At 38.4% G+C, this 17,629-nt stretch overlaps 1 protein-coding gene across 1 annotated transcript in view; it reads right to left on the bottom strand.

Annotated features, from left to right (window-relative positions):
• DENND1B (DENN domain containing 1B) overlaps positions 1 to 17,629 on the bottom strand; it is a 276,366-nt gene that overhangs the window by 112,110 nt on the left and 146,627 nt on the right. The window contains exons 9-10 of the mRNA XM_065409672.1: positions 15,461 to 15,514; positions 11,409 to 11,519 (exon numbers count right to left, since the gene is read on the bottom strand). Of these exons, the coding sequence (XP_065265744.1) occupies positions 11,409 to 11,519; positions 15,461 to 15,514 (165 nt within the window). The remainder of the gene's footprint in view (positions 1 to 11,408; positions 11,520 to 15,460; positions 15,515 to 17,629) is intronic.

The following is a 17,629-nucleotide window of genomic DNA, read 5'->3' as shown; positions in this document are numbered from 1 at the left end:
TTCTGCAGAAACACTGAAATCTTTTTGAAACAATGCTATTTTGAGTTAAAAGCTTTTTGTTAACAGATTTCTACAATATATTTATTTGAAAGCTATTTGCAGATTCATCTAATTCAAGTGAATGATCTGAAAACAATAACTCCATATATCACACAAACCATTTTTCTTATCTGACAGTTAACATTCTATCAGTATAAATTACTTTGTTCAAAGCACTTTCTGCAACCTCCAGTGAAAACAAAACTGAGAGAATACAGATGACAAGATTTACAATCATGACAATATGAAAAATAGGAATTTATAAAAACTTATTAGCAGAATGTTGTCCGTAAGCCAAACACAATGACTCAAATTAGACAAAATGCGCAAGTAAAATTAACCTGTGGTGCCGTACAATCACCTTTAAAAAAATCTACCGTATGAGCTACAGCATCAAAAATCAATTCCCCAAAACGTTCTCTAATGTTGTCAGTGGCTTTGAAGGTCATGTCTAGGAATGAGCCCTGGCACACTCTTCCTCAAAGTCCCATAGGCCTAATGGTTTGTCTGCCTCCCATTGCAACCCCAAGGATGATGATCAGACCCCTCTATTTAAATTCACCTTTTCAACCAAGGAAATAAAATGAAATGTTGGACATTGAATAAATAACATGAAAATGTTAATTTTAAACTTGTAGGCATAGTTTAAAAACAACCTCCCATTTTTCAAATTTTGTCCTCTTTTTATCTGTATTTTCAATATGTTTATTCCGTGCATTTGACAGCATTTTGTGTACAGTCATTTCACTGTGTTGCTGATGGGCAATTACTATTTCTCTCATGATGCAGCATGGTGATATCACTCTTGTATACTACCTTAGAAAGGAAAAGAATTCACACAATTCTTGCCTAGCCTTATGGGCTCAGGAAAAGGGTGTTTCCCAGTAATAGCAGCAGAGCAGAAAATGAAATTGAAGAGGCAGTGGGCAGGTGAGTGCCCAGAAAGGAGCAGGTGGAAGGAGGAAACTGAGCTTATTTGCCTGCACAAAACACTTTTCTAGGCATAAGTGGAAGTGGAGGCAGGCATAAGAGGTAGCAGAGATAAGTCCTTTGTAAATTTTTTTAAATGTTTTTCCTCCAAAAAAAGCTAGAACATATTTTAAAGGGTGTTCTTTAGAAGAGTGTTTTGAAAAATATTAGTCAAGTTTAACAAGTTCAAATTGAGTGTCCCCTTAAGTTTTAGACTAAATAAAGAATGTCTCTCCATTCTGGTGCTCCTTTAATCTTGAAAAAGCTAACTCCACCTACCACTGCTTTCTTCTCACTTTTTTGTCTTTTCTAATGTTCGCTTTCAGTCTCCCTGTATTCTTTCCATTTCCATGTGCTATCCTTCCTTCCCCTCTTGCTCACTTATACCCTACTTTCTAAATCTCTCCCTAATTTTTCCCAGCTGCCCCAACCTCTCTTTCTCCCACACACAGGTTTCCTCACCCGTTTCCCCCCTCTTACTACCTTCTGTCTCACCCATAATCCTTTCTCTCCCTCTTCCCCCCCCCCCATTACTTCCCCTCTCTATGCAAAAGAGCTGGCTCTACCATCAAACAAGGGGGGTCTGCATATGTTTTTCCCCTCTGAAGGGGGAATTCCCAAGAATAATTTTTTCATCCTCCCTCAAAAGGTAGAGGAACTCTATGGCATGCTCTCCTGCTGTCCACTAATTAAGGAGCAGCAGGGAACAACACTCTTTGTGAATAGCTGACAAGCGACTTATTTACTGCAAGCAAGACTAGAGAGCATCATTGGCTATGTTGTAATTCATCTTTTGAACAGTGAATATGAGGAAGAGAAATGATGGGATGGGCGAGGAGCTGGGCTAAGTAGGAAAAAGCAGATAGCTAAATGCTACTGGTATGGTATGCAGGCAAAAAGTGCAAGTGTGACATACAAGTTCAGTTCAGGTATTGATCACATCTCCTACCTTTACGCAGCCACTGATCAACAGAGTAATAGTTTTTTCCAAGGGACCTGATTGCTCTGGCAATTCATAATGGAATCTGGAGCATTTCACTTTTAGGTCACCGGTTCAAATATGGCCCAGCTACATAGTGACTCAGCACCTGAAGAGTTTTTTTTAGTGACCCTTAGTCCAGGTCCACAAAAACTGCCATTATTTTTGGCACTTATGGCACTCTTGTTTGGCAATCCTAACTGAATTGCCAGGGATTACTGGACATGGAAAGTGAGGAGGAGTCCCAGTCAGACCAGGAATTTTTTCTTTTTGCCTTAGTGTTAAACTGCAGATGGTGGGGTTTTTTTAAAAGGTAATTTGCTGATCCACCTTTGAATCATGACCTTTTCTTGAAAAGAAAATGAGCTCTTATGTAACTCCCACCTAGTCAGATAAAACCAGGATTGTCAACAGTGTAATTCCTGATCACAGGTTTCACTGCTTTTCCCCAATTCATCTCTAGTGTCATTCATCTTGTTATGTTATTGTAAAGACTGGAAGGATGATCCAGTGTTCATGATGCCAGCATAAGACTAGGGAGACCTAGGTTCAATTCCCTACTCTGCCCAGGTCTTTTGGTGTCTCCTTAGGCAAGTCACTTAGCCTCTGTGTGTGTCAGTTCCCCACCTGTAAAATGACATTTATTTTTGTAATGCTGCTGTTCATCATTTGTTCACAGGCACCAACAGTGGTAATAATGGTGGGTGGGTGGGTGGGTGGGTGGGTGTGTGTGTGTGTGTGTGTGTGTGTGTGTGTGTGTGTGTGTGTGTGAGAGAGAATGAGATTTCTGGGCATTCGCTTAATATCAGTTAAATCTTTGCAATGCTTTATGAATGGGATAACAAATTAATATCACTTTCCAGAGCTAAATTTAGCCCTCAGCTATGTCCACACACACCCTATTGACCTTACTGGAATTTTGTGCATATATTTGAGAGCAGAATTTCACCTTAAGTCTGTGAGGGATAGCTCAGTGGTTTGAGCATTGGCCTACTAAACCCAGGGCTGTGAGTTCAATCCTTGAGGGGGCCATGTAGGGATCTGGGGCAAAAATCTGTCTGGGGATTGGTCCTGCTTTGAGCAGGGGGTTGGACTAGATGACCTCCTGAGGTCCCTTCCAACCCTGATATTCTATGATTTTGCATAGAATTATCAGGATAACTCTACTCGACATGATTGCTTCTATAAAGTTTACAATCAGTTTCTCAGATGAAGAGCAGCCATATTGCACTGCACCACCAGCAGAATCTGCTTAAAGAACTGGTATAACCAGCCGTGGGAGGATCACCCCAGTGTAGGGGGATCACTCTGGAGGCACAGAGCCATCATAGCAATTTCTATGCCAGTACCTCCCCCCAGCATATGGGCACAACTGGAGCTGATCCCCAGATACTGTTTTGGATCCTTCAGTTTACACCTGAAGAACATTCCTGCAAACGGCCAACCCAGGACTGAGAAGTAAAAAAGTGAGCTCCACACCCCTTCCTCACTGACTTACACTGTGTGCTCTACAGCCACTCCAAGGATCTGCCTCACTACCAAAGTACCGGTCAGCAGTTATTCTTTAAACATGGCCAAGGATGAATCTGCAGCCTACGAACCACAAATATATTATTAAAGGAAGGGCAAAAATAGACAATCAATGATGAACTTGCTTTGTGACTCAGTAGACAATACCACCACCTAGGGACACATCAATTTGGGAACAAACTCATGAATCTCTCTTTTAAGGTCAGCTGAGGAAGCAGCAAAGTGATGTGCAAAGGTGATGCGCTTAGCATTTAAGTTAAGGAGACTGTGCTTTGCATTCCTACCAGCTGGTCAGCTGCATCACATCCTCAAAGGAGTCGTCTGGTCTTCCTAGTCCCTGGTTGACTATAGATACTATGACTGTCAAGGCAAGGGAGCTGAATAGAATGTAATGGGTAAAAGTAATCCATACGGACTCAACAAGATTCTAAAGACCCCATTCAATCCAAGTAACTATGCTGTATTCAGTGACTGAGTGGGGCTGCTTTCTTTGCATATAAGCAAGGAAAAGCCCACAGTCAAATACCTACAAAAAATAGTTGCATTTATTATTAACATAATGGAAGAATTCCTAGTGCATTCCTTTATATGTAAGCTTCTCCAGAAAGGGCTCACAGACAGTGAAGTCAAAATTTTAACTACAGTGCTTACAGACTTATCAGGCTGGTATTAGCTAAAACAAATATTGGTCAAAATGGAGATAACATTTAGACATCTGCTTTAAAGTGAAGCTTCCTTTCCACCTGCCACATAGGCCACAAAAGATACACTCTAGTTAACATATTACTGACAGCATGATGAGAAAGCTCCTGTCAGACGCTGGCCAGCCGGGTGTTTGAGACAAAATGCACAGCCCCAGCTGACTAGTTAGAGAAAGTCTGGTGAGGTACAATTATAGAGGCATATGACAAGCCTTCATGCTTGACTGACTTGAGAACCGATGACATGGCTTTAAACAGCAATCCTTCCTACCTCCGGTCACAAAACAGCAATAAGTCAACTGATGCACTGTTGTAAAATCATGATTTATTCCTTTGCTTTGAATACATGAGAGTATGGTATGATGTTCTGGTAGACTACCACAGCAGGTTCACTTGGGGCCTAAACATCTAGGGCCTGTCTACAGCATGCATAAAATCAATGTTCTAGCTCAGCCTTACCAGAAAAGCTTTCCACACTAGCTTAATAATTTATGCAAACATTGAATAAAAAATAAACTGCATTAAAACTATTATATCCCCATTTAATTAATAAAACAATTCATACAAATATAGCAGTGGATGCTAAAATACTAATATACGAAAATATTCAATATTTTAACATGACATCTAAGACCAGTCCTCCTTATTCAGTTAAAGTGAAACAACAAAAATCACCTCTGTGAATATATCCCACACGTTGTTTCATTCACTCATTCCAAAACGTAATTTGTTTTTCTTTTATAGATACCTGTTCAAAAGCTACAAATTGTAGTTTTTGCTACAAACAGATCTTACAGAACATGATCCTCAGGCGAGGTGAATCTAGCCCACTCTAACACTAAGCCCCAAGCAAGCTGCAAGGTTGATGACAAGCATATTATTAAAGGGAGTTGGAAAGCTGTACTAGTAAAAGAGTCAACAGCTAGGGCAAATAATGGCCATGAAGCTATAATAGAACTAGTGCAGGGAAATTTCCACCTACACCTTTTTGTGCTCGCCATGCAGATTGCTATTAAGATTCAAGCAAAGGGAGTTTTTTAAAAATAGAAGAATAACCATAGCAAATCAGTTATAGAAACATGCAAAAGAGTAAACAGAGTTGCAATTATGAAAAGATGCATACAAAACAGAAGCCTGCTTGGTTGGGAATGAAATGCAAGCGTCTCACTGAGTTAAACCTATTAGAACAAATTAGATTAAAAATGCAAATGGTCCAGTCACCAACTAAAAAGGCTAATTGATAACTTAATGATTCAACGCTCTCTTCTATATACTCCCTCCCTCAAAGTAAACCTTCTTTATAAACGCAATATTGTATTTTTCTCTTGCTTTCATGCCAGGGCCAGTCCTTTATCTTGAATACAACAAACACATCAAATTTATAGCAGAGAAGTGCTAGCTTAAAAGAATTTTTTTCCAGATATATTCAAGTAATTTTGCATCCCCCTCAAAAGAAGGATAAGGAGAGATTGAGAGAAGCCTTGAATTATGCCTTTTGTTATCAGTCCTTACTGCCCTGAGATAGTGAACCGAAACAGAGCTGATAACTTGAAAGTGACATCACAACCCAGTCTTCATGAACTGTCATAAACACTTGGTATTGAGTTAACCCCAAAAATAAGGGACAACTCCCTTAACAATAAAATGCATTTGATATCACTACCTTTGAAAGATAAATTTGCTTAAGAATCAAAATTTAATAAAGGAATATCAAAAGGATACCTTTTCAGCACAGTCAACAAAATATTATTTTATACATGCAATAGCCAAGAGAACAAAATCTAGCATACACATCACTCAAATAGAGACTGTTTGTTTATTTGGAATATTTTTATTAATACACATGCATATTTAAACCCAGCAATCAACCATTTTAGTGAAGCAATGTATTAATCACACCAAAAAGCAAATGTAATCATTCTTAACTATTGAAAATAGTTTTGATAGAATAATTTAGATAATTTTTATATATATATATATATATAAACAGCACAGTACAGCAGTAAGTAATTCTACCACCACTCCTGTTCAATTTGTAAGAGAGGCTGTTATGGGAGATGGGGAGGCAATGTGTACTGAAGTCCTATGTCAGTGACACTCAACTCTATATCTCTATTTTATCAGACCTCACTAGTGCGGTTGACCAATTTACCAAGTCCTTTGCCCAACATTCCCTGTAAACTGCATGCATGCACAGCCAAGCAACTGTTCTGTATCCACCACACGTCACATAGCTGGAAGCACAGGTGGTGTAGCGGCACAAACTGCTCCCTGGCATGATTTGCTACTTTGCTGTTATTGATCCTGGTTGGGCAATCGGAGCATGCTCAGTAACATTTGCTGAAGCCACTGCCGATTCTTCCGTCACTCAGAACTAAAATTGGCTCCCTGCTATTAATGGGGGCAACCAGAGTACAGAGAGAGCAAATTGGAGGGGAGGGATGGCCTGAATTTATGCAGGGAAGTCAAATTGTATGTGCAGGGGAGTCAAACAGGTGGAAGCAGAGAAAAGAGAGAGGCAGATAGGCAAAATCGGGGATGGGGTAGGAGCCACGGTTAAGAAAGAAGGAGAAGTGCTGCCTGAGAGTGGCAGAGGGGAAAATCCCAGGGACAGGGGACAGCAAGAAAAAAAGTTACCCCCAATGAGCAGCACTTGCAGAAATAGGATGTAGGTAGCAGATGGGCTTTTCCCCCTTGGCAGGACAGGGCATCTCAGCACCCACTTCTCAGTGCCAACAGGGAGGGATAAGGAGTGGGGTTGGGGGAGATAGGAGCTCCTAGGAGGAGATGGTAGGATAGCTCCCTCAAGGGCTGAGGCTCCTGAATGTGACACAGATGTTCCTAAAATACCTTCGGTAACAATTACAGTAGCCAATTTTCAAATATCAGTAATGGGACTTTTTTCCTTTTTTGTATTATCATTAATTATTGCATGAACATGGCAAAAATTGGTTTTGTTTGTGAGTACAGTTATCCAGAGTACCAACAAATGCCAAATGTGATATTTTTAGTTTCATACATGGTCCTGAGTTTCATGATTGAATTTAAGAATTCCGAACAAAATTATTGTCAGCAACAGCTCATAACTTAATTATGGATGTCATCGCTACTAGATGTGGAAGAAGATCTCACACATTCCAACTGACTGTTCAACTATTGGCACACTACTGCACAATAATACATGTCTTTAAAACTCCCTGGACACACACATACATGATACTCTATTGTAGTACGCATTTTTTAAAGTCCTTAACTACACATTTACATAATCCATACTTTAAACAGTCCTGAAATACTCATTTATACAATAGAATGTAATCTTTCTAAAAAGCAATTGCAATCCACTTTGTATGCTCTCACACAATTCTGTGAGGGATTTCTCCCTCTTTCTTTTTTTTTTGTCCTTAATAATAAATTGTAAGTTTGCCCAAGGACAAAAATGTAACACTCAATGGAGTTTATAGCCCACTCAGCACAAAGAAAATTCAGAGGAAACATTGTCTTTGCCAGTACTGTGCCTTGGAAATGGGCTAGATGACTAAAATTTAATCCAGTTAAGACTCTGATATTGTTGGTAGGTTGGGAAAAATAACCAGAAGAAACTGAGGAAGTGATATCAGCTCCCTCATTCATGGGAATTTGTCTGCGATCTGTTATTCGAGTTGACAACTTGGGGATTTTATTTTATCTTAAGCTGTTTTGAGATGGCCTCGATCGCTATCTGAACAAGAATATCTTTTCACCTATAGTTGGTCAAGAGACTGCAACATTTTCTTTCTGGTGAAGATTTCACCATAGTATCTATGTCACTTCACTAGTGGATTATTGCAATGCAATTTTTATGACGCTGCATCTTAAAACTGATCAGAAACTTCAGATAGTTCAGAATACAGCTGCTCGTCCCGTCCAGACCCCCGCAGGCCTTGTTCTCCCTGTACAGGTAGCAACAGGCACATGCCAAGCCCTGAGGGTTCATCCACTGAACACTCACAAAATTAACAGGCCTGAAGTTCCCAAAGTAACAGTACACACCAGCTTGCAAGATTCAACTCAGAATCATCACTTTGCTTAGTACCACAGCACTTAGATACATTTATAGTAAAAACAATAATACGTTTATTATCAAAAAACCGAGATTCAAGTGATAGAGAGTAAAAATATTAGAAACAAATGGTTACATATAAAACAAAATCATGACCCATTTTCTAGAGACTAAATTCAAAGTACACCTGTACCCCAATATAACGCTGTCCTCAGGAGCCAAAAAATCTTACTGCGTTATAGGTGAAACTGCGTTATATCGAACTTGCTTTGATTCACTGGAGTGCGCAGCCCCGCCCCCCCGGAACGCTGCTTTACGCCGTTATATCCGAATTCGTGTTATATCGGGTCACGTTATATCGGGGTAGAGGTGTAACAGGTTAACCTACTGTCTAAAGAAGTTTTTTTCACCCAAAGTTCTCTACAATGTTTTCAAACAATCCTGGCTGAGACCCCTTTGTCACGAAGCAAACTCGTTGCACATTTACTTTCTCAGTGAAGGACGATAGGGGTGTTTTCTTTGCCCCCCAAATATAATAGAGCAAACCTTTGAAGAGCACCTCCAGATAAGGTTCTCTCCCCCTCTCCCTCAGTTAGTTTCTTTCTGAAGTGCTCACAATCCTTCATCTGCATTCAGTTCAGACTGGTGATAGGAGCCCCATTGTGAACAAAACCATACTCAATGTACATGTAAAAAGATATATGGAAATACATCTGTTGTCTGACAGAAAATCTGTTTTGCACCTTTGCTGCTGACCAGTTCCTAGACACAGATATTAAGAACATATTTTCTGTATATATACACATAATTCCTTGCACAACATCTGCACATGCATTTCACAGTGATACTGATGATGCATGTGATACTGGCTTTTATTCGAGACCTCACATGACATTCTTTGGTGAACTAGAATGTTCATACCAGACTCAGGAGATTCCTGTAGTCCCTATGTGCCCCCTGCCAGTTGGAACTAAGAGGTTCCTGGGTCACAGTGTCTTACTATGCCATTGAGATCAACTGAGATATGAAGGCTAACAGCCCTGGTCTTAAATGGGAGGGAGCTAGGCAAAAACAGGTCAGATTATACATCCCATTAAGCTTTCCAGCACAAAGCAGACTTAAACCTAGTTTAACTGACTAATACAGGATTCTTGTAGGGGTATAAGGAACACCACAGTGACTCCTACACATCTCTTCTCCTAGAGCATCACTGGGGCTATTTATTGCACCCTTATGGCTATTATATCTCTTATCAGGGACCAAGCACGCAGCTGGATTGGTGAGCTGCAAAAATGGCTTAATTCTATGTATTGTCCACCTCCTCTGGACTTCAGAATATAGGTCAGAGTTTGTTCAGCCTAGAGGGTGAGGATCAAGGTGTTTTCTGTGAAGGAGCAACCATTTTAGAAGTCTCTTCCCTCATTGGTTTGACAAAGTCCAAATTTGTTGTTCATGGTGTGATGCTCATCTGGTCTCCTAGGCTTTTTCAGGGAGGGAGGATGGGTGAAGTGATGGGAAGCAGATGATGTGAAATGTTGGTTTGGGGTAGGGGAGGCTGGGAGGACTTTGCGTTTGGACATCAGTTAAAACTGTTTATTGTTTAACTTTTATTGATAAGTTTTGTACATGCACTACTCTTGATGGATGCATTTTAGATAAACTGAAATAAATCTTGGAATGTATGATTGAAATGGGAGATTCTAGCCTAGTCTGAATTTAAAGGAAAAGATCTAGCTTTTAAAAGTCAAAGGCACTGGGATTTTAATAGAATAATTTTTTTTTGCAAGCTTACAGTACTTACATCATCAACTGCTTTCTAAAAGCTGCACATCACTCATTCAATAACAAACTATTTATGGGTTATTTAGCTTGGCTCTGCTCCTGCACCTTGAGGCATGCGAACTGATGTGCTTGCATTAAGACCCACTAAAGTCACGTGGGACTCTGCACGATGCAGCAGCCCACACAACAAGTTGTACATTTGGGGACTTGTGATGTTTTCTTTTTCTTTTTTAATTGTAGGAACTGCTGCTACTTACTAGCATCCTTTCGCAACACAGGGTTTTCCCCACCCCACAAAATTTCCTTTTTGGCTCAATGGAATTTAAATTAAACTTTATATACCATATATTCTCTGAGATCACAAAAAATATTACATAACATAGAAATTTGTTTTTAGAAACAAAATAGAACATCTGTATATCTCTGAAAAGTTGCTCCGAATTGTGTTTTTAAAACTGCATCTAAATCCTGCTCCCAAGGAAAACTGTTCATTTACTCTTTAGTAAATTTAGTAATGTTGAATTACTACTATGAAAAATGTGTCAGATAAAAGGCTTTATCCAGCACTGCTTAAAAGAAATAAAAGGATTTTCTGTGACTGAGTTTTAACAAAAGTTTAAAGCTACTAAATGACAAATAAATACTATAACACAAATTGGTTTGTAAAATTATAGTCACTTGCAACCTGAGTTAACCTCTCAAGCATGCAAACTATAAGAAAATCTCAACATTTAAAACAAAAGAATATCTAAATATTTAGATATGTTTTTGTAACCAAACATAGACATTCTTTCATTTCTCCAGTCTATACTGACATAAGGAAAAACATTTCAATGTGGGTAGTACCCTAAAACCTGTAATAAAAATGCTATTTTGAGTTGTAAATTATTATCAGCCACAAGAGCTGTTCCAAATCAGAGCTATTACAGTATATACCCCAAACCACTACTCTGCAACAAAGATGAATCTACCTATTACCTGGTTAGGATAGCAGCTATTATCATGGCCTCTTGATTTCCTTCAAGTAGCTCCAATGGAATAAGCCACAAGTGAATAATAAAGATCTTATAATAGCCCTTAAGAATTCTTTATAGGGTAGCAGGCACAGAAATGAACTCTGGAGAGTTAAAGAACTCTCATCTCCTGATAAGAAAAAATAATTAACCTGACTTAATGTATCTGAGTAGGTCTTATATAAATCAGACTTTTGTACTTCAAGAGCCAGATTAAAACCATATATCAAAAAAGTATGTAGATATTGTCTTACAAGTACACATGGAACATATCTAAATCTGCAGAGGTCTGTAGGTCTTTTTATGAAATGCTCAATATATTCTACTTAAAAGGAGATGTGTGAAGTACTTACAGTGCTTAGTTTGCTAGAGGTAATAATGATTCGTCTCTCATGCAACATACTGGCATAAAGTTGCATCATGTTGTTCACATCCACAGCAACAAAATATTCAGTAAGATTTCTCTGTTTAAATAAATAAAAAAAGAAATGTTAACATATATTAACAACGGTAATTGAGTGGAACATTTTGTACATTATTTATAAAATCTCTTACAATACAAATGAAAATCAATCCTGCCAGAGAAACGTCTGTTCATTAAATATCTGCATTCACAAAATTCCTTGCCATTTTAAACACAAAGTAAAATTAACTTTAAGATCGTCTCTTCATTTTGTATATTTACTTATCCTTCTGGGTGGAGAGGAACTTTGTATTTTCAACAAATTTGGAAACATGGAAACTTTGGAACAATATGTGCTAGTTCCGTGTAAAACAGCTATTAATTTTTATTTATATTTTGGGTTTTTAGTATGAATGCATCCTGGGCCTTAGGTGAATATAAATTAAAAATTTTTAAAATGCATTGCTTTGTAAAATATTTACAAAAGCATTCACAAAGACTTAGTACCAACCGTAGTAAATTAAACTAGTAAATTCCTCATTGTATGCAGTGTTGTTGTAGCCATCTTGGTCCCAGGATATTAGAGAGACAAGGTGGGGGAGGTAATATCTTTTATTGGACCAACTTCTGTAAGCTTGAAAGCTTGTCTCTCTCACCAACAGAAGTTGGCCCGGATATAAACTCACTCACCTTGTCTCGTTAGTAAATTCCTCCTCATTAATGTATAAACCAAGAAGTTTAATCTGTATAATAAGACTCCAGGTGTGTCAATATATGTCACTCTGAAGCCTAAAATGTCTGTTGAGTCAGTTGGAAGCATTGGAAACAGCTACAAGTGTTGCTAAGGGCACTTCTTGTTCAGAATATCACCAGGTTCAGTCATCACTGGGATTCTCAGTCTGTTACTGTCAAATTTGTACGTTCTCAGCCATTTTGACATCACAAATTATTCCCATGTGGCATCCAGCTACAGTAAGGCATGTATGTATACCATGCCAAGAGTCTTTGACCATTGTGATACCAGTGGTAACTCAACCAATCATTAGCCTTACTCTATAGCTAATATGCACACAACAATATCATTGGTTGTATGAAGGAGACTACACAGATGGTGGATTATTTGGCCCAGCTGCCATTGTTCTGCAGAATCACCCACACAACAACAGAACCAGCACATACAATAACTAAAATATATATATAACCCCTCACCGCAGTACACACTTCTGATCTGCCACCTGCACGAAACAACACAAATCTCCAGCACAATCCCACCCCCACCAAATGAAAATGAACACAACCACACACACCATCACTACCTGGGATTTATGGTCTGTCACTGTCAATTTTTTTAAGTTCTCAGTCATTTTCAGCTTTTATATGCATGACTATGTATTACACCTGTGTAACAGCACGGGCTTTCAGCTACTAGTATTTTTATTAATGTGAAATGGTAGAATGGATCTGACTAGACAGCTGCCTTAATTTCATCCTGACAGCTGGCCATTGGCAGTACCTATACAGGGTAACCATTTACTCCATAAAGGGCTGAGTCCCACGGTTTAGGGTATGCCATGGTTGGTGGGAACAAGGAACCCAAATGGGACTCTCAGCTGTCAGTTAGGCTTCTCCAGCCTCTACGGATGGTGTGGCCCAGTGTCTGCCCTCATGGTTCACTAATTACAGGGGGGTGGGTGTCTCAGATTGCATGGTCAGGGACGGTGAGTCTTAATTTCACAGGTCCTACACTGAACAGGAAAGCAACTATCACTGGCCAGCCAGGGGGCTCAGAGTGCAGGGAGGGTTTCTTCCTGATGTCCATCTCACATTCCACCACCCCCAACCAATTGTATGGTCAAACCTTCCCCCCTATTTCAGGTTTCTTGCAATTCCATACGTGTAGAATTTGTCCCTTGGTCTAGCTATGACATCAGAGTGTGCTACTCTGCCAGGCTCTCATAATGCCAAAAAGATCAGGGGCATGATGATTAATGTTACTCTCAACTCTACTGGTTGGCCCACAGGTGCTGTGCCCTCAGTGTACTGGGGGGGATGAGAGAAGATGCTGAGACCCTCTGCCATTACCTCCCTTCATGTGACAAAGATGCCAAACACAATCACCCCCTCTAAGGGGTAGCGGAGCAAGATCACTGCCAGACCGCACCGGGCAGGAAAGAGAGTGGGGAAATTCCTGTGCACCAGAACTGGGGTAATACTGCAAATAAACCTTAAATAAATAAACATTTGTTTACATTTTGCTTGGATAAGAATGGTCACCTTCTCCCTTGTGATTGTACTTTGGGGTGTGGGGTAGAGAAAGGCGAGTGAGTAAAAATTGCAAGGTAAGGCCTTGACATTTTCAAAGCATGAGGATGCAACTGTGTGAAAGGCCCAATTTCACATAAATTGGGGCATACTGAATAAATCCCAGGAGAAGGCCTAAAAAGTAATGCCTGGCCCCCAGGGCATCAGGGCTCAGAGCTGGTGAAAGAGATGAAGGCAGGGGCTGCTAGGACCCAAACTGTTGTGTGGAGAAAGGAACCGTGGCTCTTGAACAGCATGTTAATACCCCATCTGAGAGAGATGTGTGCCACAATGACTGGATTGATTCTAATTTACCAAGGACTAGCTGCATAGCATCTTATTTATATCGTGGTTCTGTGTTGCTAAAGCTGCAGAACAGTCAAAAGGTATATCTAGCTCTTCACTTCAATAAAGCACTCTATATTGCTATATAGATTTATTTATTTATTTGCTAAAAATTGTCAGATTTATTTATATTTTAAAATATAAAATGTAAATGTTCATTGCAATACTTTAAGCTTCACAGCAAAGAATTAGTGGACTAGAGTTTATTATTAATTTACTACTGTTTGCCCCCATCTATTTACTCCCCATGTAAAATCATAGCTTCTTATTACTTCTTAGACTGAAAGGATGGGACACAGTTACAAATGGAATGAGTGGGAAAGAGAGGGTAGAGAAAGGCACCTCTACTTCCATTTTCTTTCCTTCCTATGAACAGTATAAAAATGTACTGCATTACTTTCACAACAATCACAGCATCTATCAACCGCAGGCACAGATTTGAAATACTTTAGTGAATCAATATTCTGGTATGTGCATCACATAATTTCTTCATGCCACCGAGCAGACTTAATTTTCTGGGCGGGGGGGGGGGGGGGGGATATCATAATTTCAAAACTGTAGCAAATGGCCAGCTATAGCATGAATGCCCTTGATCCCACATTTAAATGCAAGATTTAAAGAAGGTGGTCTATTTAAATAAGCTACGCGTTCAATGGCTAGCTATTAAACATGCAGTCAAGCACACACTTGAAGATCACAGACACTACATTTACAGCCTGCTTAATGTATTTATCTGGCCTCCATCACACATTTGAATTCTGTAGAATGCAAACCTTCATTTAAACAAAAAAAAATCTTTTAACCATTAGAGCTGTCAAGATGACCTTCCAAATGTGAACACGTGTGTCTTAGGTAGCTTGAAACAACAGCACTCAGAAAAATAAATTGCTTCCATTCATCTCAATGGGATGTTAATTCTGGCATTTAATTATGCAATTTTGGGTGGCCAGATATTCAAATAACTCAGGTGCATAAGTGGCAGGCATGATTTGTATATATAATTACCATAAATGCACACACAAATTGGGTAACTGAATGTGCAAATGTTCAAACAATGTACAGAAATAGTGGTAGACATAAAAATACCTTGTATAATTCTTTATCACTGGATGATGCTCAATGCAGCAGTTCTTTCACTAACTAAAGATTCTGTTATTAGACAAAGGCTGTATTCTCCCCTCATTCTTTGTAAAAACCTCTGATTGACACCAGTATGAGATCTTCTGTAGAAAGCAGTATATGGCTCTAACTTTGTAGGCCCAGCCATAGACCATAACTACAAATTTAATTCAGCCACACCCATCGAACAAGGTTAACACTGCTGGTTAGATATTTTAAAAAAAAAACCATACTTACACTTTCTGGGATTGTTGGCAATCCAGTTAGATCAGGAGTAATGAAGTACGAATGCTAAGTAATGGGGGGGAAAACAAAATTAATATTTTGTGCAGAAAGAGACCAAGAATACAAATTGTGTGTGTATATATTATAAAATAAAGCAGACCAGAACACCAAAGATTCAGCAGATCAAAAATCAACATGCCATTGCTTTAGAGTCATATTGAAATTATGCAAATTTTAAATACTGTGTCAAGACTGAGCGTAAGAAACAGCAGATTCAATTTGGGACTAACGATTAAGAGTTTCTGACAAATAGGTTTCCCCCCACAAAAATTTACAAGAGAACAAAATCTAAATTTAGACTGGAAGAGGAAAAATCATTCACCTAAGAAAATAAATTCATTAGGACAGAGAGAACGTTACTGCAGGTACAGTTCCCCTCAATTTCACAACAATCTTTAAACAGAAATTAGGATAAGACTACTTGACTTTCCACATTAATCTATGACAAATATTAACAACCTTATACAACTTTATATATTTAAAGGTTGAGCAACATTCAGGATGTAAAAACAGACCAGATCAAACTCAGTACAGCTATAATTCACTAATTTATATTAATCCAGTGACTTCAATACTTAAACAAGGAATGAATTTGGTTTAATAAGTTTAACATATAATTAGTATCCTAGCCTAAATCTTTTAGGAGAAAAAACTTTATTTATCCCATTTTCTTAGTGAGCATATACTCTACAATTTAAAATAACTGCCTCTGTTTATATCTATATCTAGATCTAGATATAGATATTTGAACAACCAATATAAAAATAAAATGTATTTCTAGTCAAACTTTAAAAAGATTAACTAGAACATGATGAAATATATAAAAGTATATAAAAATTTTAATGTAGCTTGTGTTTAATCAGCAAATGTAATTTATTATTGCTATTTACTATATGCATGTAGGAAGATCTTACTGCACCAGATTAATGGACTTAAAGAACATTTTCCCCTTAACAATAATTAGCTTATTTGGCACTAGCTAAAAAGTCCACACACTAGCTATACAAAAAGAATGCATTATATGACACTTTTCAGAGTAGCAGCCGTGTTAGTCTGTATCCGCAAAAAGAACAGGAGTACTTGTGGCACCTTAGAGACTAACAAATTTATAAATTTGTTAGTCTCTAAGGTGCCACAAGTACTCCTGTTCTTTATATGACACTGTGCCCTGTGCACAATAAATAAACCAAGATACAGATGTGCATTAATATAGTAATGAAAGACAAAGAAAATTATTTTTCCATTTGCAAAGACCAAGAATACACCAGATCAATGAAAAAGTCCTCTGTTTTCTGTTTATACCAAACTTTTAATTCTCTTCTCCTCCCCCACTGCCCACAAACACAGAGTATTTAAGGCTACAGAGTATTATTCAGTAGTAATTTAGAAGTGAAACAATCAATGATTTTCTAACTGTTCATAATGTTAACAGAGAAATAATCAATTCAATGAGCAGAACAGCAGAGATGTGCTATGGGAAGCCATCACCCACTACTGCCAGACACCAGAGCCATAATCAGCTACAGTAGAACCTCAGAGTTACGGACACCAGAGTTATGAACTGACCAGTCAACCACACTCATCTGGAACCGGAAGTACAAAATCAGGCAGCAGAAATAAAAACAAACAAAAAACAAACAAAAAAATGGCAAATAGCGTACAGTACTGTGTTAAACGTACACTACTAAAAAAAATAAAGGCAAAGTTTAAAAAAAAAGATTTGACAAGGTAAGGAAACTGTTTCCATGCTTTTTTCATGTTTAAACAGCATTATTTCTTCTGCATAGTAAAGTTTCAAAGCTGTATTAAGACAATGTTCAGTTGTAAACTTTTGAATGAACCACCATAACGTTTTGTTCAGAGTTATGAACAACCGCCATTCCCGAGGTGTTGGTAACTCTGAGGTTCTACTGTATTTCCAGTGGAAATAATATAGCTTGGAGTACTGCAACCTATTCTGAGGTCTCTTAGGAAGACACATAAGATCTTTAATAGGTATGAAATTAACAAGTGCTGGCCACTATCATGCTTCTGCTATTTAAAAAGTGGAAGTGCGAATAAATGTAGGATATTTATTCCATCATCTCCATTTTAAATTTTGTTTTGTTTTTGCAGTCGGAT

The sequence above is a fragment of the Emys orbicularis genome, chromosome 8, assembly GCF_028017835.1.
Source record: "Emys orbicularis isolate rEmyOrb1 chromosome 8, rEmyOrb1.hap1, whole genome shotgun sequence".
Classification (NCBI taxonomy): Eukaryota; Metazoa; Chordata; order Testudines; family Emydidae; genus Emys; species Emys orbicularis.
The sequence above is the reverse complement of the archived record's forward strand: the minus strand, read 5'-3'. Positions and strand labels throughout refer to the sequence as shown.